General features: G+C 53.3%; 2 protein-coding genes across 6 annotated transcripts in view; both read right to left on the bottom strand.

Annotated features, from left to right (window-relative positions):
* Positions 1 to 432: 432 nt before the first annotated feature.
* Hgfac (HGF activator) lies at positions 433 to 7,917 on the bottom strand. The gene is made up of 14 exons (XM_031338218.1): positions 7,429 to 7,917; positions 6,697 to 6,877; positions 6,508 to 6,604; positions 6,236 to 6,315; positions 5,480 to 5,602; positions 5,207 to 5,338; positions 4,891 to 5,001; positions 4,615 to 4,789; positions 4,317 to 4,402; positions 3,652 to 3,901; positions 2,473 to 2,612; positions 2,066 to 2,206; positions 1,826 to 1,974; positions 433 to 685 (listed from the first exon to the last, which is right to left on the bottom strand). The coding sequence occupies exons 1-14, from the start codon at positions 7,549 to 7,551 to the stop codon at positions 503 to 505; spliced, it is 1,971 nt and encodes a 656-aa protein (XP_031194078.1). The 5' UTR covers positions 7,552 to 7,917; the 3' UTR covers positions 433 to 502.
* Positions 7,918 to 9,536: 1,619 nt separating this feature from the next.
* The window catches only part of Rgs12 (regulator of G protein signaling 12), a 96,318-nt gene continuing 79,202 nt past the window's right edge, over positions 9,537 to 26,652 (bottom strand). For all 5 annotated transcript variants that reach the window (XM_031341317.1, XM_031341314.1, XM_031341315.1 and 2 more), the window contains 9 exons: positions 25,741 to 25,817; positions 24,070 to 24,264; positions 23,713 to 23,786; positions 23,130 to 23,256; positions 21,518 to 21,614; positions 19,982 to 20,061; positions 19,446 to 19,599; positions 17,612 to 18,175; positions 9,537 to 10,049 (listed from right to left, as the gene is read on the bottom strand). In XM_031341317.1, coding sequence (XP_031197177.1) covers positions 9,823 to 10,049; positions 17,612 to 18,175; positions 19,446 to 19,599; positions 19,982 to 20,061; positions 21,518 to 21,614; positions 23,130 to 23,256; positions 23,713 to 23,786; positions 24,070 to 24,264; positions 25,741 to 25,817 — 1,595 coding nt within the window. In that variant the 3' untranslated portion in view covers positions 9,537 to 9,822. The remainder of the gene's footprint in view (positions 10,050 to 17,611; positions 18,176 to 19,445; positions 19,600 to 19,981; positions 20,062 to 21,517; positions 21,615 to 23,129; positions 23,257 to 23,712; positions 23,787 to 24,069; positions 24,265 to 25,740; positions 25,818 to 26,652) is intronic.

Below are 26,652 nucleotides of genomic sequence, written 5' to 3'. Positions count from 1 at the left end.
GACCAGCAGTAGTCAAGTTACTACCCCCCAGATAGAGGTCCTGCCCCTCAGGTCTCCTTCAGAACTGTCACAGCTGCTGGGAGCTTTTGGAAGGCTGCCATCTTGAAGCTATCTTCTTCAGCTCTGTTTGGGGTGGGTCATTGCTATGACTTGAGGAACTGGACTTGGCTTCAATGTTCCACACTAGTAGCTTGGGATGCCTGGACCCTGGACACATATCTGTCTGGGACAGGGCCTGGAGGAGTCTGACTCTGATATCCCACCTGGCCCTCTGGGGCCATTTTTGTGAACTGGGAGGCTCCTAACTACACCCAGGAGCTACACTGGCTTCAGGTGCCACCCCTGAAGTCACACTATCTATACTGAAAGCCCAGGTAATAGCTTGGACACAAAGAGCTGCCTGGCTGGAGGCAGTGCCACTGTGAAACCAGGTTCTTGGAAACATTTTTATTGTTGGCAGTAGAAAGGGAATTATGAGCATCCTCTCCCTGGGCACCAGAATTCAGGAGGCAGTCACAGGTCGCTTAGGCGGTCGAATGCGGTCATTGATCCAGTCCACGTAATTGGCCACACGGGTGTAGACTCCTGGCTTGTTGAGCCGCCCACAGCCGTCACCCCAGCTGATGATGCCATACAGGTAAGCCACACCGTTCTTCTCACAGACCAACGGCCCACCTGAGTCCCCCTGGAACAGAGACTAGGCTCAGCTGCCTGTGCACCAGCAACAAAGGGTCCTAACTCAGGCGCACCTAGGCTTCCAACCCTACAAATGTCCTGAAGTAATAAGCAGGCAAGAGTCTCTGTGCTCCATGAAGACACAGGGTTTTCAAGGCTGGCTGCCTGAGGGCAGATGACAGGCATGTCTGAGAAGTGTGGCCTCTCTTCCTGACCTCAATCAGTCAGGAAGGCATCCTATTTCCCAACGGTTGGGAAAGCATTCTCACCTCTTCAACCCAAAGCTCTGGTCCTACTCTGTGAGGAATGCATGAGCAGTCCTGGTGTGCTAGGCTACCATCTGCAATGCCTCCTCGTGCCTGGCATGCTTTCTCTACATCTCCTAGAACAAGTGCAACTGCCCTCTTCCCCAGGAAGCCTAGACTGTCCCAGAATCAAGTCTTATCCACTTTACCCTGTCTCACCTGCGCCACTTCAGAAAAGGGATCTGACCTCTCTAAGACTCAGTTTCTTTGCCTGTTTAAAGGGCATAAAACAGCACCCCCCCCAAATAAAATTTTAAAAAACAAAACAAAAAGCCAAAAAACAAAAAAGAGCCAGGCAGTGGTGGTGCACGCCTTTAATACCAGCACTTGGGAGGCAGAGGCAGGCGGATTTCTGAGTTCCAGGCCAGCCTGGTCTACAGAGTGATTTCCAGGACAGCCAGGGCTACATAGAGATACCCTGTCTCAAAAGAACAAAAACAAAACAAACAAACAAACAAACAAAACAGTCATGGTGAAGCAGGTTGACATGTAACCATGACCATGGCCTGGCCTATGAAACCCTTGACAAACATTCACTACTGATTGATTGCTGAGGATTCAAAAAAACTCTGGACAGAGTACTGTAATGTAGCTTTTGAGGTCTGATGTCATGTGGACGACCCTAACTGTTGCCTGAACTCTGTGATGCTGGGCCTGTCTTGACTTTCCCATCTGTTCAGACATTTCTCTTCCTACTGCAAGGATGCCGTCCAGGAAGTTCCAAGTGCTCCACAGTGGGCAGACTTTCTACCTTAGGCTCCCTGCTAGCCCTGGATTCCCTACGGCCAGAAAATTCCAATAATGCCCATCTGTGTCATCCCGGTGGGGGGCTGGCAGCATCCTACCTGGCAGGCATCGGACTTGCAGTCGAAGTAGCCGGCACAGAGCATGTTGGGGCTGATGTCGGCACCATACACCTCAGGGCTGCTACATTTGTGGTCAGCAACAAGGGGGACCAGTGCCTCGCGCAGGGAGCTAGAATAGTCGCTCACATCTGTGGAGTACTGCACTTTCAGGGCAGGCAGGTTTGTTGCCTGTCTTCCCCCTGCCCCAGCGCCCACTGGTGGGAACTGCTTTCCACTCACTCTCATCCATGTGGCCCCAGCCTGCAATCTGACACTTGTGTCCAGAAGGGAAGGAGCTGCCTGCCTCAGGCAGGCAGATGGGCTGAACAAACTGGGAGCGGACAGCACAGCGTTCTCCCTTCTTCTTCAGCCGGATCAAGACTGGGAGGGAGAGAGGCCAGGGGTCAGCCTGGGCAGTGAAGCCCAGGCTAGACAGAAATCCATAGCAGGCAGTCCCATGAAATGGGTAAAGGGGAGGTGGCTGGTAGCCTGAGAGACCAGAGGAAGGGCAACAAGATTCTTCTAGCTCCTCCTACCTCCTTTCCCCCTGTGTCTGCCCAGCTCCTACCCTTGTCTGGGCTCTGGCTTGGGGCACACAAACACCCCCCCCACACACACACACACACCTTGCCGAGCCCTGAGCTCACCAAGGTCATGGTCGCTGGGGCTGAACACCGAATACAGGGTGTAGGGCACATACTTCTCAATGCCAAATGTCTGTGTCACATCCGTGGTGCGGTTGAAGAAGTGCTGACCCAGTACCACTGTGATGCTGTCCCTGGGGGGGCTGCACAGGAAGCTGGCAGGAGTGAAACCCAGCCCCCTTCTCGGCACTATCAGGTCTCCCCAACCTTGGCCCTTGTACTTGTTGGTCACGGTCAAGCAAGAGGGTCACAGCCCTGACAAAGGTCTGCAGACATTTTCAACCCATGTGACAGTGGAATCAAGACATGGGTGGCAGAGCCACGGTGACCCTGGCCCAGGAGCCATAGCTTCATGGGTTTCATTCATAAGCCAGTGAGCCTTCAGGTGAGGCCTGCTCTGACAATATGCCCCATAGGTGGAGATTTGATCTGCCGATAGGCCCTACCCCAGCTTGGCCTAGCCTGGCCTGTAGGGTCCTCAGGGGCAGCTGCTTTACCCCAGGACACGGGGCTAGGAGGAATTGCTGGGGTTTTTCTATTCAGTCCAGGAGGTCTTAGTGTCTAGCCCAGCTGGGTGGAGACAGGAGTGGACCTCAGGCCATCACTCCCAGGAGCCCATTCAGTGAGCTGGTCCTCAGTTTCCCTGGCTGTGCAATGACCCTAGAGGTTCTAGTCCATGTTGTAACTGAGTGCCCTGATTCCTTACCCAGGTAAATTCTCCTTAAACACCTAGGCATAGGCACAGGGTAGGACATGGGGCGTGTCTCCAACTCTGGCACCTTATCTCCACCCCACTGCTCAGCTCTGGGAGAGGCAGGGGTCTATGCAGATGACAGGAGGGTGCTCCCCCACACTCCCTGCACAGCTGTAGGAGATGCCCTGCTCTGATGCTCCATGACAACCTTAGTGCCCAGCACAAGCATTATGCCACAGTAGGACCAAAAGGCGTGTTAGGAGAGCAGGAAAAATGGTCAACGGATGGAAGGATGGAAGTGTGCGGATGCTGGAGAGGAGCATGGCTCGCAGGAAGGGGCCCATGGGATGGAATGAGGATAGGGACATGGCATGTGGGTGGCCCCTGAGGAGGGATGGATGCAGGCAGAATGGAAGAGGGAGCATGTAGGAAGGGATGGAGGGCTGGTTGGGTGGTGGCTGCCCTGGGGATTCAGCCAGTGTGCTCACCTGTTGGAGAAGCAGTGGGCTGCAGACACTACCCAACAGGTGTGGACAAGACTCCCAGCACAGAAGCTATTCCCAATGTAGATGGCGGCCAGCCAGGGGTGTGAGCCAGGCAAAGATGATGAGCCACCAATGATTCGTGGCCTCAAGAACGTCCTCTTCTTGTGCCTCTTGCCACAGGTTGGACGTGCAGCTGGGGTTGACTCAGGCAGGGTTGCTAGGACCTCCGGGGAATGGACTCTGGCCAGGGATTCTGGGAGTGGAGGTCATCAGTTCATATCCCTGGATTTCTCTGAAGACAGGGAAGAGCCAGAGGGGTCCTACCTGGACCCATAGCCCACTTCCTCAAGCCTGAGGCTCTGAGCAGTTACCCTGGGAGCTTCTGTTCCCTACTGTAGAGCTAGGGACAGTATAATGCAGACTGCAGGCCCTGGCAAGGCCACATCACCTGCTACAGAGTAAGCCCTGTCTCTCCTACAATGAGACCCCACTTCACATCCCAAATAGCTAGAGATTCCCAGCATGAGAGCCTTGGGGTACAACCTCTGAGAGGAGACCACCCCAGAGTTTAACTACAGGGCACCACTGAGTCCCCTCCACTGACCTGTCTGACAGTCCTCAGGGAGCCCCACCCCTCCTCTGCCCCCAACCTATCAGGGTGTCCGCACCACAGGCTGACAGGCGACAATACTCCCATGACAGTGCGTTGTCCTTCACCACATAGCACCAAGGCCTCTCGTCCTTGTCTGGGTTCCTGGAGGCAGACAAGCGAGTCACACCACCACTCTCCCTAGAGGACCATCCTAACACCTAGAGCTATGTGCTTTCTCATGCTTGAACCCGCCATCCCAAGAGGCAGAGGCTAAAAGACCTTTTGGCAATGTTGGCCCCTGCTGAGTCTGGGAAGCCACTCTGTCCAATCCTTTGCTTACAAAGAAAGAGGTATAGTGGCCATTAGATACTGACCGGCAGTAAGCATGAGGGCCCAGGCCAAGCAGCACAGCAGCACCCACTGAGTCCACATGCAGCTCCTGGTAGAGCAGGTCAGAATTCCAGGCCAGGCAGCTCAGACCTGAGGCAGTGGTGCTGGCCACACCACGATACTCCGTACCATTTCCCAGAAAGCAGCGCTCTGTGGGAACTGTAGGCACAGTGGTTGCCATGAGGCCAGGACACAGCAAGGCCCCCCCGACACCATTCCCCAGGGTTGCCTCATAAAACTGGGGAAAGAAAGTGGCTTACCAATGTTGCAGAACCGCCCAGCATAGCCCAAGGGGCAGGTGCAGACGCTGGTCCCTGTGCCCACAATCAGGTGACAGGTGCCTCCGTTCAGACATGGGCCGCTCAGACAAGCTAGGGGGAGAGTTCAGAGGCTAAACCTGGTCTCCAGGAACTCATGGAAGGAACAGAGCTGAGATCTTTCCCCGTGCTGCTGCTGTTGTTGGGTAACCTTATACTTGAATGAGGAAGGAGCGAGCGCCTGCCTAAAGGACATGGATCACTACCCCCATGTACCATGAAACCTAGACCTCCCTGAAGTTGGCCATGACGTACGTACCTGTGTGGTGGGTGTCTTCACACCGGGTCTGGCCCTCACTACAGCTGCACTGCTCCACGTGTCCCTCGCTCACACGGGCCCAGTGGTCGCCCATCTCAAAATACTCGTAGCGTGTTTCATCAAAGCATTTCTCTGTGAGTCACACAGGGCTCCCACAGCACCCGTGCAGGTCCCCTTCCCCAGGCAGGCACCACCCACCCCAGGCTGGACTCAGCAGCTGCTCTCCCAGCCTCCCAGAATGGCCCCACTCCTGGGTCCCCAAGGTCCTCTCACCTGTGCCACAGTCCTTGCCTGTGAAGGCCGGCAGGCAAGCGCAGTGGTAGGACACATGGTCATGGGTGCTGGAACATGTGCCCCCATTGAGGCAGGGCCCAGAGGCACAAGGGTTAAGGACAGCTGAGTACACACAGGAGGGAATGTGATGGCTAATGGCAAGAGTCTTTGGAGTCCCTCCATACCCCCTTGCCTGCCAAGGATCTCTGTGAACCCTCACACTATCCTCTCTGGGTTGCTAAATGAGCAAGTTCCCATCTCCCAGTGATCCCCGCCTTGGATCAGAGAAGGTATCCCACGGTTCTGCATTCCACCATACATATCTATACATGATCTGTCAGGCAACCGGGTTCTCTCTCAAGCACTCTAGGACAGCACACCCACAGGTTTCATGGCTTGCTCTTATGGACTCAGGGCCTCTTCAAGGGACCATGTATGGTTACATGGATAGATCTCACCACAAGAGGGAGCCCTGGTATCACCAAATGATCACTAAAGCCATCCAGGATCTAGGGAGGCTAGGTCCAGTCTGGGTGAAGCACCCTATGCTGCCCTCTGGACTGGCAGCAATTTTATCCCTAGATTTTGCTGAGCTCAGGAGGATCAAACTCACAGACCACCCCCAACTTCATGCAGAATCCCTTGCCCAGGTCACTAGTACCCTCACCCTGCACACTGACCCCTATACTCCCAACCCAAGCACCCCGTCAAAGCCCTTTCTGGGAGCTCAGACTGGCCCCTCACACACCCACCCACCTGGGCCTTCCACAGGCAGGGTGGCCTCTACACAGTAGCCCCAGGCCCGGTCTCTGTCATAGTTGTGTGTTGTAGCGCACCTGGAGGGTCGAGTCAGAGGAACAATTGAGTCCCTGCCCAGAGCCCCACCCATCTCTGCCTGGGTACCCTGGAACACCTGTTCACTGGATGCACCTGCTGGGCACTGAGACCTACTAGCTTCAGGCTTCATCGGGGTCCACAATGGGAACCTGTGTAGGTTTCCCAGCCCCCTACCCAACTCTGGGACTCACCACCTCCTGTAGGCACTTCCCTCAGAGGTACAGGAGTGCAGCATGCGGCCACCGTAGCGGAAAGGGAACCTGCATGGCTGCCCAGATTCGGTGAGCACTGTGGAGGGATTAGGGGTCCCACTGGGTACTTCACCCCTACCCAGGTCCCACACCTCTTTAGCTGCCTCCCCGCCGCAATGTCTGACCTACCTTGGCCCCCAGGGGGGCTGCTGCTGGAGGGAGGAAGGTACCTCTCACTTTGGGGTCCCTCAGTCTCTGCCTCTGCCTCTGGAGCACCTTCTGTTGAGGTGTTGATGTTCCCAGAGGTCTCAGGGATCGTGGGGATCATGGGGGTGGCTGTAACATTAGGTCCTGGGGGCTCTGTGTGGTTCTAGGAGCCCAAAGGGCCACAGTGGTGTCAGTGTGGGATAGTCCTTCACATTTGGACTCCACCAGTCAGGTACACCACGGACCCGAGCCTCCAAGAGACAGTGGGTGTCCCCAAGACCTCCTCTAGCCTTTCCTTCCGAATCTGAGTAATTCAACATGCTAACTTAAGAATTTCAGACCCCCAAGTCACCCTAGTCTTGAGAGTCAACCTTGGGAGCAGTTCTGGGATGGACTGGAACAGCTGAAGCACTCAGAGGTCTCCTACACCCCATCTCAAACATTGGAATGCAACAGAAGCCCCAGGGTCCCCACACTTGCGGGCCCTGGGCTACACAGGGGGCAATAAGAGGGTCCCAACAAATTCAAGCCCAAGCACTACAGACCGGCCTAGCACAGCACCCTAGTCTCAGTGTAAATAACAACTTTCACTCCACTAGGCCACCACACTGGGCCCCTAGCTCACTCCTTACCCCTTCTCTGGCCTCTTCCCAGTAACCCTGAGTGTGCATAGGGAACCCTTGGCCACATGCGATGGGGAGGGGCAGTGCTCACCCTGCCAGCCTGGGGCTGGGCCCCCCGAGGTGCCACCAGGAGCAGCAGGAGCAGCAGGAGCAGCAGGAAGGGACACGGCCTGGGTAAGGGACAGAGGCTAGAGAGCCAGGCCCGTTGCCCCATGGCTCCTCCTGAGTTGCCGTTGAGGTGTAGCAGGAACAAGAGTAACCAGGGAATGTGGCCAGGGCAGGTGGGGTCAAGGCTACATGATAATGATTAACCCTGCTTCCCGAGGGCATCCTGTAAGGATCCCCCATGGTGCTGGCTCCACCCTGCTGCCCCAGCTCCGCCTGCTCTGCTAGGGCAGCTGTTGTCCTCTGGCAAAGGCTGTACTGCTTCTAGGCCCAACGCCACCGTCAAGTCTCAGCCTCTTCCAGGAAGTCTTCCAGTGTGACTCGGGCAGGTCAGAGCCAGGCTTCCCAGGCACTGTTGCCTGGTCCTACTGCTGGCCACTCCTGTCTGTGAGCCCTTTACAGGACCTGCTGCATGCAGGGAACTGGGGGTTCCAGTTCTTCCCAGCCAGCTATTGACTCATGGTGGGGAAGATACCATCCCAACCCACAGACGTCAACACAGGGTGGAGGGTTTCTCCTCTACCCATTGCCACATAACAACTAAAGAGAGGAGAGGGTTGCTCCCTGGGCCAAGTGCTGCGACCAGTGACGTTAGAATAGTAACTCTTTAATCCCAGCACTTGGGAGGCAGAGGCAGGTGGATTTCTGAGTTCGAGGCCAGCCTGGTCTACAGAGTAAGTTCCAGGACAGCCAGGGCTACACAGAGAAATCCTGTCTTGAAAAACAAAAAAAAAACAAAACAAACAAACAAAAAAAAGAATAGTAACTCTCTTTGCTGGTTTGTCTATTTGCCCTAAGCCTGGGGTACCCGGGACCCCCAGAATTGTATCCTTACCAGACAGCCAGGCTATCTCCCTGCAGTAAGCTTTCCCAGCCTGGTTACCTGTGGGCATAGCCTGCATGCCTTGACTTAGCCAGACTATACAGAGAGAGCATCCCCATGGCTCCAGCCAGGCACTGGGGGCCCTAGGCAAACTGGAGTGGCCACCTTGCACCCATCGCTCTAGCAGTCTTGGGATCTCCCCTCCAACTCCTGAGCAGATGCCAAGCAGCACCCAAGCTTGCCAAAGTAGGTGCTAGAAGCATGGTGGTCCTGGGCAGAAGTGTTGGGATACTGTGGCGTCTGAGCATGGTGGTCCTGAGGAAACAGTGGTGCTGGAGTACAGTGGGTGCTAGGCAGATGCTGTGAGTGCTAGGACATGGCAGGTGTTGGGAAATGCTGCTGCTGGGATATGCATGGTGAAGTGCCTCAGAGAGGATGCTCTTTGAGAAACCTTCCAGTCAGTCCAACTCCAGTTCCAGAGAGAGATGTAAGATTAGCAGCTTGGCAATTGGCTGTCAGTGCTGGGGCCTCTGCTGAGGCATCCTGGGCTTGTGACAATGTGTCTTATAGGCTCAGCCCAGCACCATCCTGTGGCCCCTCTCCTCCTGCTTCTCACTGATGTCCTGCCATATCAGGATTCCCACTCTATAGCCAGATTCACTCCGGTCTAAGCCTCAGACCCACTGGCTCTTACCTGCCCACAGACCTTATCTACAGTCAGGTTTTAGTTCAGATGCCTCCTCTCTAGAAAGCTCCTGGGTCACCTGAATGAGACTAGGGAGTAGGGCAGGGCCAGTGGCAGGAAGGCCCCACTGTGCACAGTGGGTACAGTGGGCAGGAATGAGACCACAGTGACCCCACCACAAATCTCACCCAAGCCCTGCCCTCACCAATGGCCAACCTCAGACGAGACAGAAGAGCACAGATGTCCAAGAACCCCAGGTCATCTGCAAGGGACAATGTGAATGGACAATATGGGGGGTGTGGCTGGCCACAGTATCCCAGAGATGGTCACGGAGTCCATACATCTGAGGATGGGAGGCTATTCTGACCTTTGGCTCCCAAGCACCAACCTATCTTCTTGCATCCATCCCTTAACCTCGTGTCCAGGTACCATTTCCTCCCTGGAAGTCTTTCTTCCTAGGGCCATCTGCAGGGGTCAGGGCTCCAAGGGGGAATAGCATGCGACACCAGCACTCAGCACAATGCAGTACATGGCAGGTCTTCAGAAGCATTTTATTGGGCAAAGTCTGAATACCAAGGAGGGCTGCTGTGGAGGTGTCGAAATCCAGTCCCTGTGATGAGATTGTCCCCTCAATTCCTAGTTTGGCTCCTGAGGGTATTGTGGCCGAAGTGGCTCTTGGCTCTTCCCAGGCCCCTGAGGACTCATTGCTGAAAATAGGCCCCTGCTGTCTCAGAGTCCTGAGCTCCTCAAACATCCATGTGAACATGGAAGACAGTACATGGAGCAGTAGGAATTGCAGGGTCAGGATAGCTTCAAACAAAGGTGGCATGGTGTGTGCTAGCCTTGGGCTTAGTGGGCTCACCTGGGATGGTGCTCAGGCCAGGACCATCTGGTAAAAAGGGTCCATTGGCTTTCACCCTCCTGGGACCCAGATGCACCCCCAGAATGCTGCCTCCCCACCCAGGAGACACACCCGAAACGAGGTCCACGTCGATGATCCTGTTGACTGGGAGGCCTCCGCTGCCTGGAGCCCTGTCCCCTGTCATGGGGAGAAGAGAAGCTGTCACCTGCTTGGCTCAGCCCTGGGTTTCCGAAACCCACCCCAGCATCCCTGCACAGACACCAAATCCAGGTGATCTCCAGCCATAGGCCATGGACCTGGATAGGAGGGCTGGGATGTCAGAGGGCACTCAACTGCCCACACCTTCAGGCCAGTCATCATGCCTAGCAGGAGCCTCCACAGACAATTCTCCTCTAACTGCCCACCTCATGGTGAGTGGCCCTGACAGCAGGCAATGCCAGTCTCAGCTGGGAGGCTCATGAATCTCAGGCCTTTGTGATGTGATGAGTAAGGGACCCAGGGCTCTGAGGATGGGAGAGCCCCGGGCAGCCCTCAGACACTGTAGTCAGGACTGACTCCCCTGCACCTGTACCTTCACCTGTCAGACTGCTCAGGGGTCTCACACAATAGGGGTTCATCTCACCAAATGTTGGGCCTTGCAGCCTTCTCTGCCCACCTACCACATGGCCACTACTGGTCCATCTGTTCCCTCTGTGTCGGGGATCCCCCCCAGTCCTGTGTGGCTAGCCCTTCTCATCTTTCTGAACGATAGCTGGACTCCTCTCTGGCAGGCTTCCAGTGAGGACACTGGACTCCAGGCTAGGACTGTAAGCAGGGAGGCCAGGAGGGCTCCGGATAACCCAGAGGGGCAGATGCACCCTTGGGTACAGTAGGCCTCCCAGACAGCAGGACCGGGAGCTGTCTAAGAACTTCCCACTGAGACTCCCCTCTCAGGCTCTTCCTTGCTCCAAGCAAAGGCAAAAGCAAAGAGCCAGGTCATCTGCTCCGATTCCCAGCCACCTTCTCCTGGTCATCCACCTTCACCTCCAAGCAATATCCACCCTATTTCTCCTGGGTGCTGTCTGCACCCTTCAAGCCTCGGGGAGCCTAGGATCCTCCCAGAACAGGCCTCTCAGTCCAGCTCCCCAGCCCCTCTCCTTTCTTTCCCCAGTGTTAGGGCCATCTTCAGCCACACAAACTCCTCGCTGTGTGCCCCTGACTCCATAGCCACCTGTGTTCCTCCGTCACCATCTCTCCCTTGCTGGGGCCCTTCTGTGCTCTCTTCACTATCTCTCTGGTCCGAACATCTCCACCATTGCTCCAGATGCCCAAAACTGCCTTGCAAGTTTCTAAATCTCAACGTGGGTTTAGAAATCTTTACTCCAGGACTGCCTGGATGGGTGTGCCTTGCAAGAGACCTATTCGCTCACTTCGGGTGTGTGTGTGTGGGTATCCTTACAGCCCAGTAATAGTCAGTCAGTGAGTTGCTCCATTTGGGACAAGTCTCAGTTTCTTGTGTGGCACTATCCTGAGTACCTAGCCAGGGGCAGTGTCACTAGGGTTAAGACTCTGGGGGAGCCCTTGAGCACCCCACTTTCCTTCTACAGACTGAGATCCATGTTCTGCAGAGATGACTCCCCACCCCCTTCCACTTCTGGGAGCTCATAGGCAGAGCAGGGCCTCTCCTGCCAAAGCCCACAGTGGACAGACTAGAGTGACAGTCTCTTTCCAACATTCCATTTCAAAAACCCAGAACATGGGACTTTACTCTACCAACTATCCTGGACTCACTTTTCCAACTACAACAGAGAGGACTTGCCACTAAAGGTGAAGATTTTGTTCCCTTTGCAGTGCCAAGTCCTCTAACAGATACAAGGATTAGGGGTCTGTGATGGCCCAGCTTCTCTGTGGGCCCCAAGACGCCTTGTATCCCACATTACCCTTGGCCCAAGCTTCCAGAAGTGGCTTTCACCTCATGTAGCGAGTTCAGGCTTGAACACAGAGGTACAATGTCTCTGCTGAGAGTGCCTGGCTCATCATTTGACAAGTCCCGGGGCACAGGAAGAGGCTCATAAACCTCAGATGTTATCAGTAATAAGGTGCCCAGTGTGGCTAAGACTGGAACTCTCTCCCAGTCTGCTCTATGGTCAGTCAACAAACATCTGGCTAGGGCCTGCTGGGTCCAGTCTTACCACGACCTATCCTGCTTGTCATCAGACCTCCATGGCGCCAAACGTTATGTGTTAGGAGACAGAGATCAGTCCCCAACACTGGAAGCCACTGGGGCATTTATGTAGAATGCCATCAGGTCCTCAAAGAACCAGTGACCCTACATAGGTACAGGAGACCTGCAGTCTCCTCCAGCCCTGGATGCACACTCAGGAAGAGACTCCAACCTCCAGCAACTCTGTGTGCCCAGAAAGGGATAGGAGAGATTTTTCTGGGGATCAAGGAAATGCACCTCACAAGGAGGGGCACCCTTATACTTCCTGCCTGCCCAGCCTAGACTTGCTCTGAGAATGTGGCAAGTCTCAGCCAGTGACTCAGACAGCAACCACTCAGGACCAGCCTACCCTCCAAGGCTCCACAGAACTCCCTAGGCTAGGAGCAATGCATGACCCCACTGGTTTTCAGGAGCCACTGGGCAGGGCCAGTCTGGGTCAGCAAAGCCCACACCACACCTCTGGGCGACAGTTCCCTCAGGCTCTGATTACTCTCAGGCACCCCCAGGTGAGGCCATGTCAGCATCTCATTCCTGCCCTCTGGGCCACTTCTTCACACTGGCCCTTGGCTAACCTGTCCTATTGGGCCACTCAGTTCCACGACAGGATCTTTGCCAGAGCCCCAGAGACTAGGAATCACCTAGGCTCCTCTCTGGAGCCTGAAGCTTTCCAGTCAGCACTGGCAGCATCTGTCATTCCTAAGCCTCTTCGTTTACTGGTGGACATTCTTGGCCCCAGCTGCTGCTGCCTGCTCTGGGTACACCCACCTCCAAGCCCATCCTTAAGAGTCCATGGCACACAGCTAAGTAAGGTTGAGGGCTCAGCCCCTAAGGTAAGCTCACTCAGGGTCCAGCCCTAGTTGCCTTTCCCTCTTCCCCCCCTCTATCTCCACAGGGCAGGGATACTGAGCTATGCCCCTATACTCTCGGGACTGTGTGCACCATCTAGTCCTAATGCCTCCTGCTAAAGTCTCAGATGCTCCTAGAAAGGAGACACAAGACCCAGGCACAGGTGAACCATGAATACAGGAAAACCTGGAAGGAGACAGCAAAGAGGACCAGGGGCCAGGGCCCCATCCTGGCCATTCCCTAGGTTTCTTCCCATAGGGACCTGCCACAGGGGTCACTTCTTCACACTGGCCCTTGGCTAACCTGTCCTATTGGGCCACTCAGTCCCATGCTCTTTGCCAGAGCCCCAGAGACTAGGAATCACCCTGGCTCCTCATGGGGAGATAATTACTTAGCTTTGCTTTTGGCTCATGACCTCTGGTCATTACCCCAGCTCAGGGTCTAGCTGGGCTACATTATAGTGCCTTTCTCTACAAACACATTCTGGGCTTTGGGGTCATGCTCACCAGTGGCTGGGGTGGACACCGGTACAAGGTACAGTAGTGGGCAGGAAGTGGGGGAGTCCAGAGGATGGCGCCTAGCAAGGCTAGCATGTTGGATAGTGACATCCAAGAAATCAGCAAGGTTAGGGAAGGCCAGTGCTGGATGGGATGGGGGTGGAGCAGATCAGGATAAAGGGGCAGAAGTGAGCACAGCTGGAAGGTGAGGCCACTGTAACCCAGGCCTAGAGTCTGGAGTACTTCAGTAGGTTCAGAGTCTTGGGACAGCAACAGGAACCTGACTTGATACTAACCACTGGACAAAGCCAGGAACCAGATGTGCTATGGAGTGACCCCTGGTAGATGCCTTCCTTGGTAACTTAGCAAACTTGAGAGTGTCAGGCCCAGTGGTGATGTGTTCTGGGTGTGTCTATGCCTCATGAGGGCTGGGCTTCCAGAGTACAAGTTCCTTGAGGACATGAGAGGTGCTCTGGGGACCTTGGAGACAGAATTGGATGGAACTTGCCAAGGAAGAAATGCCTCCTGCGGACAGTCTGGATAGAACTTGAGTCCAGCAAGGCTGTGCACCCTCACTCCAAGCTCAGGAAGTGTGACATCACACAGGGCTGGGGAAGCAAGCAGCAGGCTGGGGCGGGCAGATAAGCCTGACAGACTGGCTCAGACCACAGGGCAGCAGTCACGATATCTTTACCTCCAGGGTGATGAACTGTCACAAGACTCTGTCCCAAGCCTCAGCCACCTCTGGATGAGTAGACAGGAAGGTGAAGAACTGCAGAGGGGAACTGAGCTGGCAGCCTCTAGACAGCCACCATGACACGACAAGACCCTGGATGGCTGTGTGGAGGCCTCTTCCATAAGGGATCATGGCTCAGCCCTTTGGTAGCCCTGAAGCTGGTATTTCTTGGGAGCCCCCTTCAGGAACCAGGCCTTCCAGGGCTGGATTGGTTTACTGATCTGTCCTTAGCCAAGATCTCGAGCCTGGCTTTCACTGGCTGTGCTGTCAAGTGAACAGGGGTGAGGATGAGGCAAGGCAGAGGTAGGGACTGTACGAGAGCAGGTGGGACAGTGGTACCGACTCTAGCTATGGTGAAGAGAAGGGCAGCTGAAGACCCCAGTCCCTGGGAAGAACCAGGCCAGCCTTCCAAGGCTCTACACTACTGCTGGCTATGTGTACTCCAAGAGTGACAAGTTGGGGGTGGGGCTCTTGCCATAGTCAAAGCAGGAGACTGCTCTGTGGTTTGCACCTCAGACCCCATCACCACATGCTCACTTCTGCAAAGCTTCTTTCCTCTTTGAAACAAAGTGTCTTCAGGGCAGAACTCCACAGCCTCTCAGGATGTGAAGAGACAGATGTACAGCACAGGACCCAGGCTGCTGACCCACCATGCCACCCCAGCCAGAGGCCCTCTTCAAGCCCCCAAGGCAGCGGGCCAGCAAATAGACAATACTAGAACAGTGGACAGTGTCCCAGTGGACAGGAGTGACTGTCAAAACAACTTACAGCTGTGGGTGGCAATTTCCAGATTTGTTTGCAGGAACTTCCTGCTTGGCCCCAGCTCCCTGCACCCCTTGTAATGCCTTTGCAAAAGAAAAAAGAGCATTCCGATAAGGGGGCCGAGAGGGAAGTTCTCCCAGGCTGGAGACACTCATCTGCTTTTCCCTATCATGAAGGAACTTGGATATTTTGGAATTTCCTTTATCAAGACACAAGTATACATGAGATAACTGCATAGAGACACTTATACACACACAAACATACAAACCCATCAAAGTGTCTAGAATGTCAGTAGCTACATTTTGATGCCTTTCCCACTGGATCCTGGGGTTGAGGTGGCCAACATATCCCTAAAAACTCTCTCATAGAATTAGAGTAGCTGGAAGGATGTGGGACCTTCAAATCCTGACAGTTCTAAGTGGCAGTCAGCTGGCCCCCATCCCTGCTTAGAGATCCAGAAAGGACCCTAACATCGGTACATGAGAATGTTCCCATAGGCAGCATGATTCAACGAGGCACTTTCCCACACAAAGAAAGCCCTGAGATTGCTGGTACAGAAATACAAACTGGGGTATTTGGAAGGCAAGCTGAACAGTGGAGCCATGCTGGGACTACTGCCCCTAGAAAACGGGAAAGGTTATTAGCACCTATAGCCCTCTAGTGAGGCTAGGGATGGGCTGGTGAGAGCTACTACCAATGTGCTACAACCAAAGTCCCTCTTCCCCCATGCCTAGTCCCTCTCCTACTGTCATCTCTTCCAGGACAAAGCTCACAGACCTTATATCCCTGCTTCCTTGGGCACCAGAGACTCACTTTCTTGAAGTCTAGTACCGCCCCTGCTCCCCCATTAACACATCCAGGACATACCAGCAAAGGCCACATGGCCAGGCACCATACTGGGTGCTACTGTCCATGTGCTCAGTGGGTAAAACTACATAGCCTGGGCCTCCACAGCAGTGACTGACACTCCAGATATGACACCAACATCTGAGCAGACAGCCAGTGAGAGAGAAGGAGGCTCCATGCCCTCCCTGAGAGGAGAACGGGGCTGGAGGAACCAACCCCAGGACCTCTGCTCTACTCACTTCTTCTGTGGTAGAAGTGCCCAGGCAAGGGGAGGCTTGAGGGGAGGAAGATCCTGCCAGAAGGCAGAGTTGGTAGGGCCAAGTCTAGTCCCACTTATAAACCTGTTCTCTTGGTGTTCTTGCCACAAAGCTGTGTGTGGCAGGGATGTGAGTGGACTTGAAAAGTGAATGGTCTCTTGAAAGCCAAGATATCTGGGGCTGGAGAGATGGCCCAGTAGGTAAGCTGCAGCTCTTTCAGAGGACTTGGGTTTGGTTCCAGTACCCATATGGCAGCTCCCATCCATTTCTAACTCCAGTTCCAGGGGATCTGACACCCTCCTCTGGGCTCTGGGAGCACCAGACACATATGCAGAACATATACAAATATGTAGGCAAAGCACACATACATACAAATTTTAAATAATCATTTTTAAAAAGGTTGTTTAAGGTAAATCTACTTAATTTCTTCAAAATGGTTAAGATGTAGAAAGAAAAATGTCTGTACTTCAATTCTAAAGAGAAAACCCACCCTCAGATGAAGAAGAAAGGAGTTTTCAGCCAGTCCAGTGATGAGCTCTAGAGTTTATTTCTCTTGGAAGAACAGAGTCAGAACACAGGTAGAACTGTAAACAGGCAGCTACAAAGGAGCAGAAAGGAGGGTGTAGCCTGATAGAGGTGCCCAAGCATGCACACAGGGCCACTTCATGGCACCTGGTGCTTCCTCATCGGGTGTATCTCCACTGGGTGGGGCTGTGGAGTCCAGCCCATGGCATGTGAGAGTACATGAAACATGCATAAGACCTGTAAAGACCAGGCCCAGGAAGCAGGACCCAGATGGGCACCCACAATGCCTGCTGCAGATGACAGCAAGGCGTTAGACAGGAACAATAGGCAACATGCACTGAAAGGCTCATCACTGTCATTGTGAGGACATCGAGCACAGTGGGAGCCCTGTCACCAGTGTGGGATCAGGAGTGTTGGGGGACTAGAGTAGCATCTCTACCACTCGGTCACACTGTTCCCATCCACACACACTGGACTTCATGCTTCCACTAAGAGAAATGCCTGGACACACATGAGGCCAGCCAGTGACACTGCCGAGTGCAAGCGCATAGGCTTGCCGGTGGAAGGCAGTCAGTAAGTCCTGGCTGGATAGAGAGGCTGACACCAAGAACCTGATCCTTGTCAGCATGGGACCCTTGCTGATTTTGTTCAAAACAAATACTATTTTTTCCCCATATTGAGGCTAAAACGCTAAAGTGGCAGCAAGCAGGTTTTAAAGGTAAGACCCCTACTCAGAGACCTGAGCCTTCATGAGGTGTTACTGCACGTGGGTCACCATTCGAATCCATGGCACCTTCACAGGACCAGCTCCACGTGGTCTATCTGTCTGAGTCTCAGTGACCCTACCTGGGAGAGTGAGCCTTGGCTGCCACCTGCTTTCCTTTCAGAAAAGGCAAAGGAGGCCCCATAAATATAAGAGAAGGAGGCCATCCTTCGGGACATTTCAATACACAGAAGTGAAGCAGGGGCTGCCTGCCTCAGTGTTCCCTTTATTAAACATGGAGTGGAGCAGGCCATGGGCAGTAATTAGGACAGGTCAAGGGTGTAGAGTCAGAACCTGGAGGTACCTGGTCTTGTAGGTCCTGGTGTGTCTTGGGGTATGGGGGGTGGTGGTAGCAGCGTGCTGTTGGGGCTGCTGATGTCCCCCTCCCCCATCAGGGTCAGGTCAGCCACCTGCTCATCCTCCACAGTCTGGATGCCCCCAGCCTCCATTTCTGGTGATAGCCTCCTCCAGGCCTGTGTAGTACCCTCTTGCACTGTGGAGATGCAGGAGGGCTTTGTAGGCTTCTCTCCAGGTTGGGTGGTCCCAGGAGGCCCAGGGGTGCTGTGGGCGGAGCCAGGGCTGTGGGCAGAGCCTAGACTATAGGCTGAGCAAGGGCTCTGGGCTGAGGCTGGGCTGGTAGCTGGGCTGTCGCTGTAGCTCTCCTCCATCTGAGCTGCTCCCTCCTGCCCATGGCCTGTAACAGCTCTCTTGCTAAAGCCCTTGCCTGGGGGTGGGCTGGACAGGGCAAGTTCTGAGGAACCAGCAGGTAAGCGAAGAAACTCAGGCAGCACCAGGTCTTCCTTCCTTAGCAACCCACGCTGGTCGTCGGCTCTGTTGCTCTGAGCTTTGGAAATGAGCTCAAAAAACTCTATTGGAAGAAAACCCACAAAGACCATATTTGAGAGACTCGCAGATGCATGTGTGCCTCCGCTGACCACTTGCTCTTGTCAGGGACTTCTGCTGCCTTGAGCTGCCACCAGCAGCCAACAAGAGTATGAGGTCAACTGTACCACTTTACCCACAGAGCTGAGGCCAATGTCTGGCTGCCAGTCAGGCCTGGGCCTGACAACACCCCTCTACTTAGTAGGTGGCAAGCTTGCTAGCACTCAGTAGGATGCTGCTAGAACTCTGGTATATATTTTGTTCATACATGTGCTCTATGTATCTGGAGCACAGATGAATCTGAGGTGTAGGTGATGGCTGAACAGGGATGACAGAGCTAGGGCCCAGCTGCACTCTAGACCCTCCAACATATGGCCAGCTGTGGAAAGCTGAGACAAAGTCTTAGCTCGGTGGCACAGAGGGGCGTGAGACCCACATGGCCCCCAGGTTCATTGCCTCTGCACAGAAGGTGGTGCTTTGGGGCTGAGGGGAAGGAGGTATGAAGCACCTTCCTGACCTACCTGAAGCACCCCAGCCCTTGAGCCAGAATGGGCACTGTGGGCTCGGCACCTGCCTGGCTTCTTCATGCCTGCCCCAGAGTCTTTTCTTGCCACCAGGCTCTGTTTAACGTGGTTCAGATTTACCATTCACACTTCAGGCATCTGAAATTTCTCAACTACTCTAATGGCTGTCTGTGATCCAGAAGGAGTCCAACATCTTCAACCTTAATGGTTCTCAGAAATGCACACACTTTACACAATTTATTGTTTCCATCTGCTTAGTGATCAGAAAGCCCAAGGGAGACCTTATATGGCTCTGCTCTGAAAAGGTTCCAGAGTAAGGGACACATCCCACCCTTACAGCCTCCAAGTCCCAAGGACTTCCTATAGAAATCCTGGATCAGGACAGATCAGGTCTTCCTCCAGCCTCCATGCTCAACATGGTCAGCAAATTCACAGCCTTCTCAGGCCTAGGACTTTGCCCTCCTCCCTCACACTTGGCTCCTGCCCCCATTCAAGCTGGGCCCCAGCTCATGTCAGGGTCTGGGGTATGGGAGAAGGGAGCTGGCTGAAAGCACAGCCAAGGCTGCTGGGGTCCCGTGGGCCCTGTGGCTTTCAGCTCATAATGGGGGTTTTGGTGACGTTATGCCAACAGCAATGGTGCAACAAGGACCAGGCTATGACAGGACAGAGCAGGTTTAAGGACTATACTGTGCATTTACTGGAAAACATGGAAGTTTTAAAAAGTACACATACCCTCTGCTTCGTCCAAATTAATTTTCTGATATTTTTTTTTCCCAATCTTTGCAATAGATTCTTCTCTCTTTGAAAGCCGGGGATCCCTAGCACTTTTTCCATTTTCTCCTCTTATTTTAATAGAGTTAGACTTGCCTAGTGTTCTCTCCTCTCCCTGCATCAGAAGGAAAGTCAAGTTCTACTGCATGTCAGCACACGGTAACATATCACTTATCAGTATGGTGAAGGCCCTGGGGGCCCAGACAGCAACAGTGAGTCTAGATGCACTTCAAAAATCAATCCCAATAATGGATTAACATAACATTTATGGTTTACCCACCCACCCAGGACAAAAGAAAGCCAAAGGCTGGCAGCTCATAGCAAGGTGGAGACTGAATCCCAAAGGGACACGAGGAGAAATACCCACAGGGGAGGTGTACAATCCTGAGCACAGCCTTAGTCAGCCAAATGGGCGACAACAGGCACAAAGATCTCTGAGAGGTGCACACCATGGGAGTAGGGCAGTGATAGCATGGGACAGGCTTAAGGGGAATTACCATAGCCGAGTGGTTTCTGGGGCTGGAGTTCACAGCGGAGTTTTGTTTGACAGGAGCACCTTTCTGTTTATCTGTGGACACTAAACACATGAGACAAGCTTATGACCAGAAGCTCACAGTGCCCTCTGAACAATAAACACAATTTGGCATGTTCTGTGAGAGCAAAGGCCCTCTCTCTCCATCCCTTATCTAACATGCACACACAGGCCAGAGCCTAAGCTTCCTGCTGCCCACCTGACACAGCTGGGAGAGGGGTAGCAGGGGTATTAAGGGAGGTCTGGACATTTTCTGGGACATTGATAAGCTGATATTGAAAAAAATGCATGCCATATACTATGTGTAGAACCTGACATTAAGTCCTGCCTTTGTCCCTGTCAGGGTGTAGCTGGCTCCTGTGGCACTGAGCCTGAAGACCACTGCCTGGCTCACTAGAATCCTAGTCCACAGCACCCTGTAACTTTGCAGCCTCCCTGAGAGCTCACTTGCACACGGAGCCTACTTGTCAGCCCTGGAGGAAGCTGCTAAGAACCCAGCAGGCTGCACAGAGAGTGCTCAGCCTGCCCAGTACCAGGTGCAGCATTTTCTAGAGTGGAGATGACCAAGAAAGGGAAAGGCTTTTCTATAAGGAGGTGAAAACTGGAGAAGCTGTGGCCTAGGCCACAGACCCATATCTGCTAAGTTGCAGTAGGATGGATACCCGTGTGCACTCCATCCTAGGCCCCAGGGGTTCCATTCACATAAAGCCCTCAGGAGTCATTTGGGCACAAGCCCTGGGGGAAAAGTTACCTGGGGTAACTTTATATAAAGAACCTCCATCCAGATCACCCATCTTCAGCAGCTTCTAGAAAGTTTTCTCCCCACCTGGTCAAGTACTATGGGCTACAAGATGGAAGTGCCTCTCTCATAGGTTTCCTGTGCTCGTGTCCTGAGCAGTGTGGGCCACTGAGGCTTTGGAGGTACGGGGGCCTCCATATGGAGGTAGGTGAAGCTTTGGCTAGGACTGACCCAGGTCATGACTGTGGATGTTGAGGTATTGGGTGGGAAAGAGTTGTGTGGTCCACTCAACCCCACATATGAGAATTAACAGAGTGGCCCAATGCTGAGCCAGTGTCTGCTGGACAGGACCATGCCCACCATTGTCTTCACTTCCTGTTTCATTTGGAGAGACAACTCTTAGAACAGGGCACTAGATTAAACAGGAGACCCAGAACAGGCCTTTGGTCCCTGCTTTGTATTAACAAAAGCCTCTAAAGAAAAGAGCACCTTCTAGCACTTTCTGCCACATAAATATCCTGGAGTGGCAGGCAGGCACTGCCACTCTTTCTACAGCTGAGAGGAGCCAGAGCTTTCTCCTGCCCCAACCCTGCTGCCCCTTCCCATGTAGGAAGCTAGGCTGAGCAAATAAGGGGTAGACTGCCATGTGAGGGTCACCAGGCCCCACAAAGCTGCCAGCCCCATGCCCATGAGTGGTTATATGACAAATACTGGACAAGTGAGTGGCAGGCTGCGGTGCTAGCACTGGGGAGGCAACCTTACCTTTCCCTCTAGAAGGATCCCTCTCCTCTAGGATGACCCGTTGTCCATCCAGACTTGATATAGGGGCACCAAGATCCAGGGGCTCCTTCTCCCCGCTCTAGAGGCAGAGATGATGCACTCAATCATTTACCCAGATTGGAACTTTCTGGAATAGTTGCTTTTAATCCAGCCACTGACAGTAAGACTAACCCAGGCTTAATGGAGACTCAATCCAGCTGGCCCCGGGGTCAGGTCACCCTGGCTGACCTGTGGGAATATGGAACCCTTAGAAGCTGGTGGAGCAGGTCTTTCAAAGGTCACTCGAAGGGGAGGCAGAACAAGGGCAAACTGGGAAGTCTTGAGCCCCAGAGAAAAGGTCGGTACGCATGTGTCAACGCTCACTAACTTCTTCATCTGGCTTCTGCTTGAACACTGCTCACAGTCTCCATGATGGCCAACTTAAAACCATGCTGATCCCTACAATGCTCTGAGGGGAACCCTAAAGCAGGCAGCAATCTTAGCTCTAGGATGTGAGTGGCTTGGTGCTCTAGAGTGCTCAACCGTTCTTCCACTTTCTTAGGCAGTCTTGCTCTGCCCTGCCTGTGTGACTACCCCAGCTTGAAGGAGGAGAGCATACACCCTAGATGCCAGGCTTGGTTGGTCTCTGTAGGCAGATTTCTGAGCTCCTAACTGGAGCCTATAATGGGGAAGTGGTTTCAAGTTACACCCTAAGCTAGACCCTGTGAATAATTAAGTAGGTTCCTCTAGTTTACTTCAAAGCTTTTAAACAATTCTGAGGACAATTTCAGGGAAAATTAAAATTTTAAGAATACTAGAAACCACAGCCCAGTATAATGATGTATGCCTGTAATTCCAGTACTTGGAAGACATAGGCAAAGGATAAGGAGTTCAAGGGTAGCCTGGGCTACATGAAACCCTGCCTCAAAAATACCAAAACAAGGCAGATGGTGGTGGCACATGCCTTTAATTCCAGTACTCTAGAGGCAGAGGCAGATGAGTCTCTGAGTTCAAGGCCAGACTGATCTACAGAGCAAGTTCTAGGGCAGCCTACAGTTCCTGTTTCTACCCAGAGAAACTTGTCTCAAAAAACAAATAAAATACCAAGACAGCTTGAGAAAGCTCTGGGAGATGCTGTTCCCCAAGTCACTATGAGTCCACACTGCCTCAAGGCCCCCCATCCTAGCTACTAGTCCATGGAGACAGGAAGGTGGGGAAGGCTTGCTGTCCGCTTCCACAACCTCACCCCCAAGTCCAGTGTGCAAGTGCACGTGAAACTGCCGGTCTGTCAGTGTAGGTGACAGCCACAGTGTACCTGTGCCCTGGAAAACTGCACATCATGTGCTAGCTGTGCTGTTTTCTTTTCACCCCTGAAAATCATGGAGATGTTTCAGGGTGTTGATTGCTTCGGTTTGGTTCACCTGAAGCAAATATCAACCTTTCCCATGATGAATAATGTGCAAATAAACAAGACAGAGAAACCAGGAGGTAGAGGCAGGTGCTGTCCCTAACGCAGGGAGGACAGTGACATGAACTGAGATATAGTACAGAGGTATGAAAGGGTAAGGTGGGGTATAACCCAGGTGGAAGTGCTCAGACTCCAAATGACACTTACCAGCCTCACCAGCAGACTACCCAGGTCCAGGCCATACTTGGCCACCACGGGTCGCAACACTTCTGTGACTGGTTTGGTGGGCTTGGCCTTGAGTCCCACTGACCGGTTAATCGGAACAAGATCCAGCCTGGAGGTAGGGCGGGGAAATATTCACAAAAAGCCAGTTCTGGTTTCACTATGTCTTTAGAGTCTCCTCAACAGAACAGGACCCCACTGATGCAGCTCCACCTTGGAAGGAGCAGTCCCCTGCATGTGGAAGGAAGTCTTTGATACCTTTCTGAGATATACAACTATGCCAAGGGCTGTCTGTGGTCCTCAACCTTCATGATAGAGGACTGAGCAGTCAGGCCTCTGCCTAGAATGCTCTGGGTAGAGACTCTTGCCTCTTTCCCCAATATGATATGAGGGCTGAGCAGCCCATGTGTGGGCCTGCCCCATTGCCAAGACTCTGGTGGGGCGCTGACATTCTTTTGTGGCCTGACATGGGACAAGCACATGCTCATTGGGTAAAAAACAGACTAGCAGGGAATAGAAATCCTAGAGGCTTTGGAAATCTCCAGAAACCTGTATGCTGTTTTCTTACCGAAACAAAGTACGTTTTTCCAAGCGTAAGTCCCTGGTGGCCAGGATGCTGCTGTCCTGATGCAGCACCAGAGGCTGAGGAACAAAGACACCAGAGTTAACGTGGGAGCATGTGGGCTTGACATGTAACAGCACACAGCTGCAAGAACAAAAGAGCAGTGCAAAATTAGCCCGACACCCTCTAGACACTGAGTGTGCTGCTGTGCACCCACCGACCCCCTGGGAGCCTCCACTTGCAGCTGCTCTGCTTCACGGGTGGTAGTGGTGGGGTCAGGAGTGGAGCACTAAGGAGGCAGGGGGAAGGGGACACACAGAGCTAGGACACTGGTGGCTCACTCACTCCTGCCTGGCACAGTACCTTGTCTCCGCCCACCAGGAAGAGGTCCACAGCAGCCCCATTGATGCCATGCCGTTCACACAATCCAGACAGGATCTCTTTGATGGAAAACCCAGACTTGACAGCAACCACACAGGATGTCCCGTCTGGGAGGTGGACACAGCAATGTTTGGCAGCCTTGTCTTTCTCGAGTGCTGAGGTCCTACAGGCCTCTGACTGTAGGGTAGGGAGAAGACAAGTGTCGGAGTCTGGAGGTAAGGGAGTCTCCTGAGGAAGATTCAGACAGCCTAGTCTCATGTCCCCATGCAGTTCCACACACACACAGAAATTCAGAATCCACCACAGGGCATCCCCTGACCCCAGAGCTGGGTGTGGTAGGGTTTGGAGGCAGGGCCAGGGAGAGTAATGATCTCACTCAACTATGGTAACTCTATGGCTCACAACTGAAGCATGGTTGCTGTCCTGCCAGATGATATTACCCAACACACTATTGTTCTGGGGCCCACCTCACCACTGGAACCTGAGGCTGTGATGATGAGCTGCTATAGGCCTGCCGGCTGTCCTGACCCTCTGGTTACAGCATTAGATGCCTGGCCTGAGGGCACAGACCTGTGAGGCCTGCCTTTACAGCCATTTCAGAACGGCACTGCTTCCCCCTTTGTCTGAAAAACCTTTGCTTGTTATGTCAGAAAATGGGTGGGAGATGGGGACTAGATGCAGAAATGGCCCAAGGACTCCTCTTGAATCACTGTGGCTCCTCCCATGAAGTGGCTGTAGAAGTGGCAGAGCCAGTTCTCACCCTAGCCTCCTGGTCACCATGGGGAGGAACCTGGGCTGGCCATTGGATGGAGACAAAAACATGATCCTGCTGGCCCCAGTGCCATATACCCATAGTTCTCCATAAGCTGTGAGACCAGAGGACTGGAGGCCCAGGTGAGACACCCCTCCATCCCCCAAGACACAGGACCACCACCCTGTGACACACAAGTACAGGCACTTCATGTTTTCCAACACTAAGCTGGGATACTGGGTGGCAATAGGTAACTGACCCATGATGGCCTTGACAGGGTATTTGGAGAAAGAAGAAATAACCATCTACATTAATGTTAATTGTTGATGGATAGTTTCAGATGTCACAGTACTGACAACCAACAACATTTCCTAAAATTCTTATCAGGCAATGGTTGACAGAGTAGCAGGTCTTGAGTTCTACCCAGTTTCCCTCACAGCAGATTAGCAAAGAGCAGGGCAAGCGGGGTGCCCTGAAGAGACCTGCAGGACTACACCTAGCTCTTAAGCAGTGGGAGGCCAGCTACTAGGAGCCCACAGGGCAGACACAAACACTGGAAAGTTAGAGTCAACAGGAGGTCTGAGCATCAAGCTGAAGACAAAGCCCTACTTCAAAGCATACTGTGTACTCTTAGTGGGAGTTAGAAGTTTGAACTAAATTAGAACAAAGGCATTAAAGAAATAATCTCAAAGCTAATCTTAGTCCTTACACAGTACCCTTCCCCATCTACTAAACAGTTCTCTTGCTGCCCTAGGAATCCTGGGCTGGGACCCAGGGCCAGTGTCCAATCCTGGCACCCCGTTTATGAAACAAATGCTGCGTGTTTAATGAGCCAAGCTTCATCTACCAGTTGGTAGGTCAGCCTATGACCCTTGCAATGACGGCGGAAGGTGGCCACTCACCAGGTCTAGGCTCCCCGCAGAAGATACAGAGCCTTGGGACTCCCGACGGCAGAGGCCTCCATTGGCATGAGGGACATCTTGAAAGAAGGGAATGACTGAGGTCAATCAGAAGCCACAGCTTCACATGCCCTAACTCATAGAACCCCTATCTCACTCCTCAGATGGAAAGAATAAAATACAGTAGGGACAGAGAAACACTACCTGCTCCACTGGTAGTCAAATACCTCCCTCACAGCAGAGGTCAAAGGTCAGGGTCACCAGGAGGTCACCACTGTGGGGCCCTGTAGGACCTGAGGCATGGCCAGATACTAGAGCAGGGGGCAGTGCTGTGCAGCCCAGGCTCACATCCCTGGGTGGACTTGTCTTCATTTGAGCCATGATTTCTATCTCAAAGTGCTGTTTTGCGTCTGAAGAAGCCTGCCCCTGTGACAAGCTGGCGGCTCATTTTACTGGTGACCCATTTCCCATCTTCTTCCTCACAAATCCCATTCATAGCCAATAGTCCAAGTCACTAACTTGTTCTAACCATGATCTAGGCTGGCCTACCATACCATGTAAGGGGCTGTTTTATCCCAAATCAGGCTGACACCCAGGCTCCTGGACCCAGGGACCGACTCTGAACAAGCGGCTCCTTGGGCATCTACAGACCCTGTACCAGACTGACAGACAGTGTCTGAGCGCTACTGCAGCCCTCTACAGACGACTCTGCAAGTCTGCCAGGTATGGGAGGCCTGCATGGGGCACACCCACCTATCCCAGTACCCATCCACCAACACAATGGCTGATGCACATTCATTGGCACAGGCGACAAGCTGTGCCTGGCCACAGGGATAGCACATTTGTGTTTGTTCCTCTTTGCTTGATTCTGTTTTCCAAGTTTTCTACTTAAGCACTCGATACTTTCATAGCAAG

This window comes from Mastomys coucha, unplaced genomic scaffold (genome assembly GCF_008632895.1).
Source record: "Mastomys coucha isolate ucsf_1 unplaced genomic scaffold, UCSF_Mcou_1 pScaffold22, whole genome shotgun sequence".
Taxonomy (NCBI): domain Eukaryota; kingdom Metazoa; phylum Chordata; class Mammalia; order Rodentia; family Muridae; genus Mastomys; species Mastomys coucha.
The sequence above is the reverse complement of the archived record's forward strand: the minus strand, read 5'-3'. Positions and strand labels throughout refer to the sequence as shown.

Bases quoted from the DNA above. Each gene is read 5' to 3' on its own strand.
- Hgfac (XM_031338218.1), bottom strand. From the start codon at position 7,551: ATGGGGCAACGGGCCTGGCTCTCTAGCCTCTGTCCCTTACCCAGGCCG. The intron at 6,605-6,696 runs GTAGGTCAGACA...ATCCCTCCACAG, and splicing joins CAGCCCCCCTGGGGGCCAAG to TGCTCACCGAATCTGGGCAG. The intron at 5,603-6,235 runs GTGGGTGGGTGT...GTGTGTACTCAG, and splicing joins CCTGCCTGTGGAAGGCCCAG to CTGTCCTTAACCCTTGTGCC.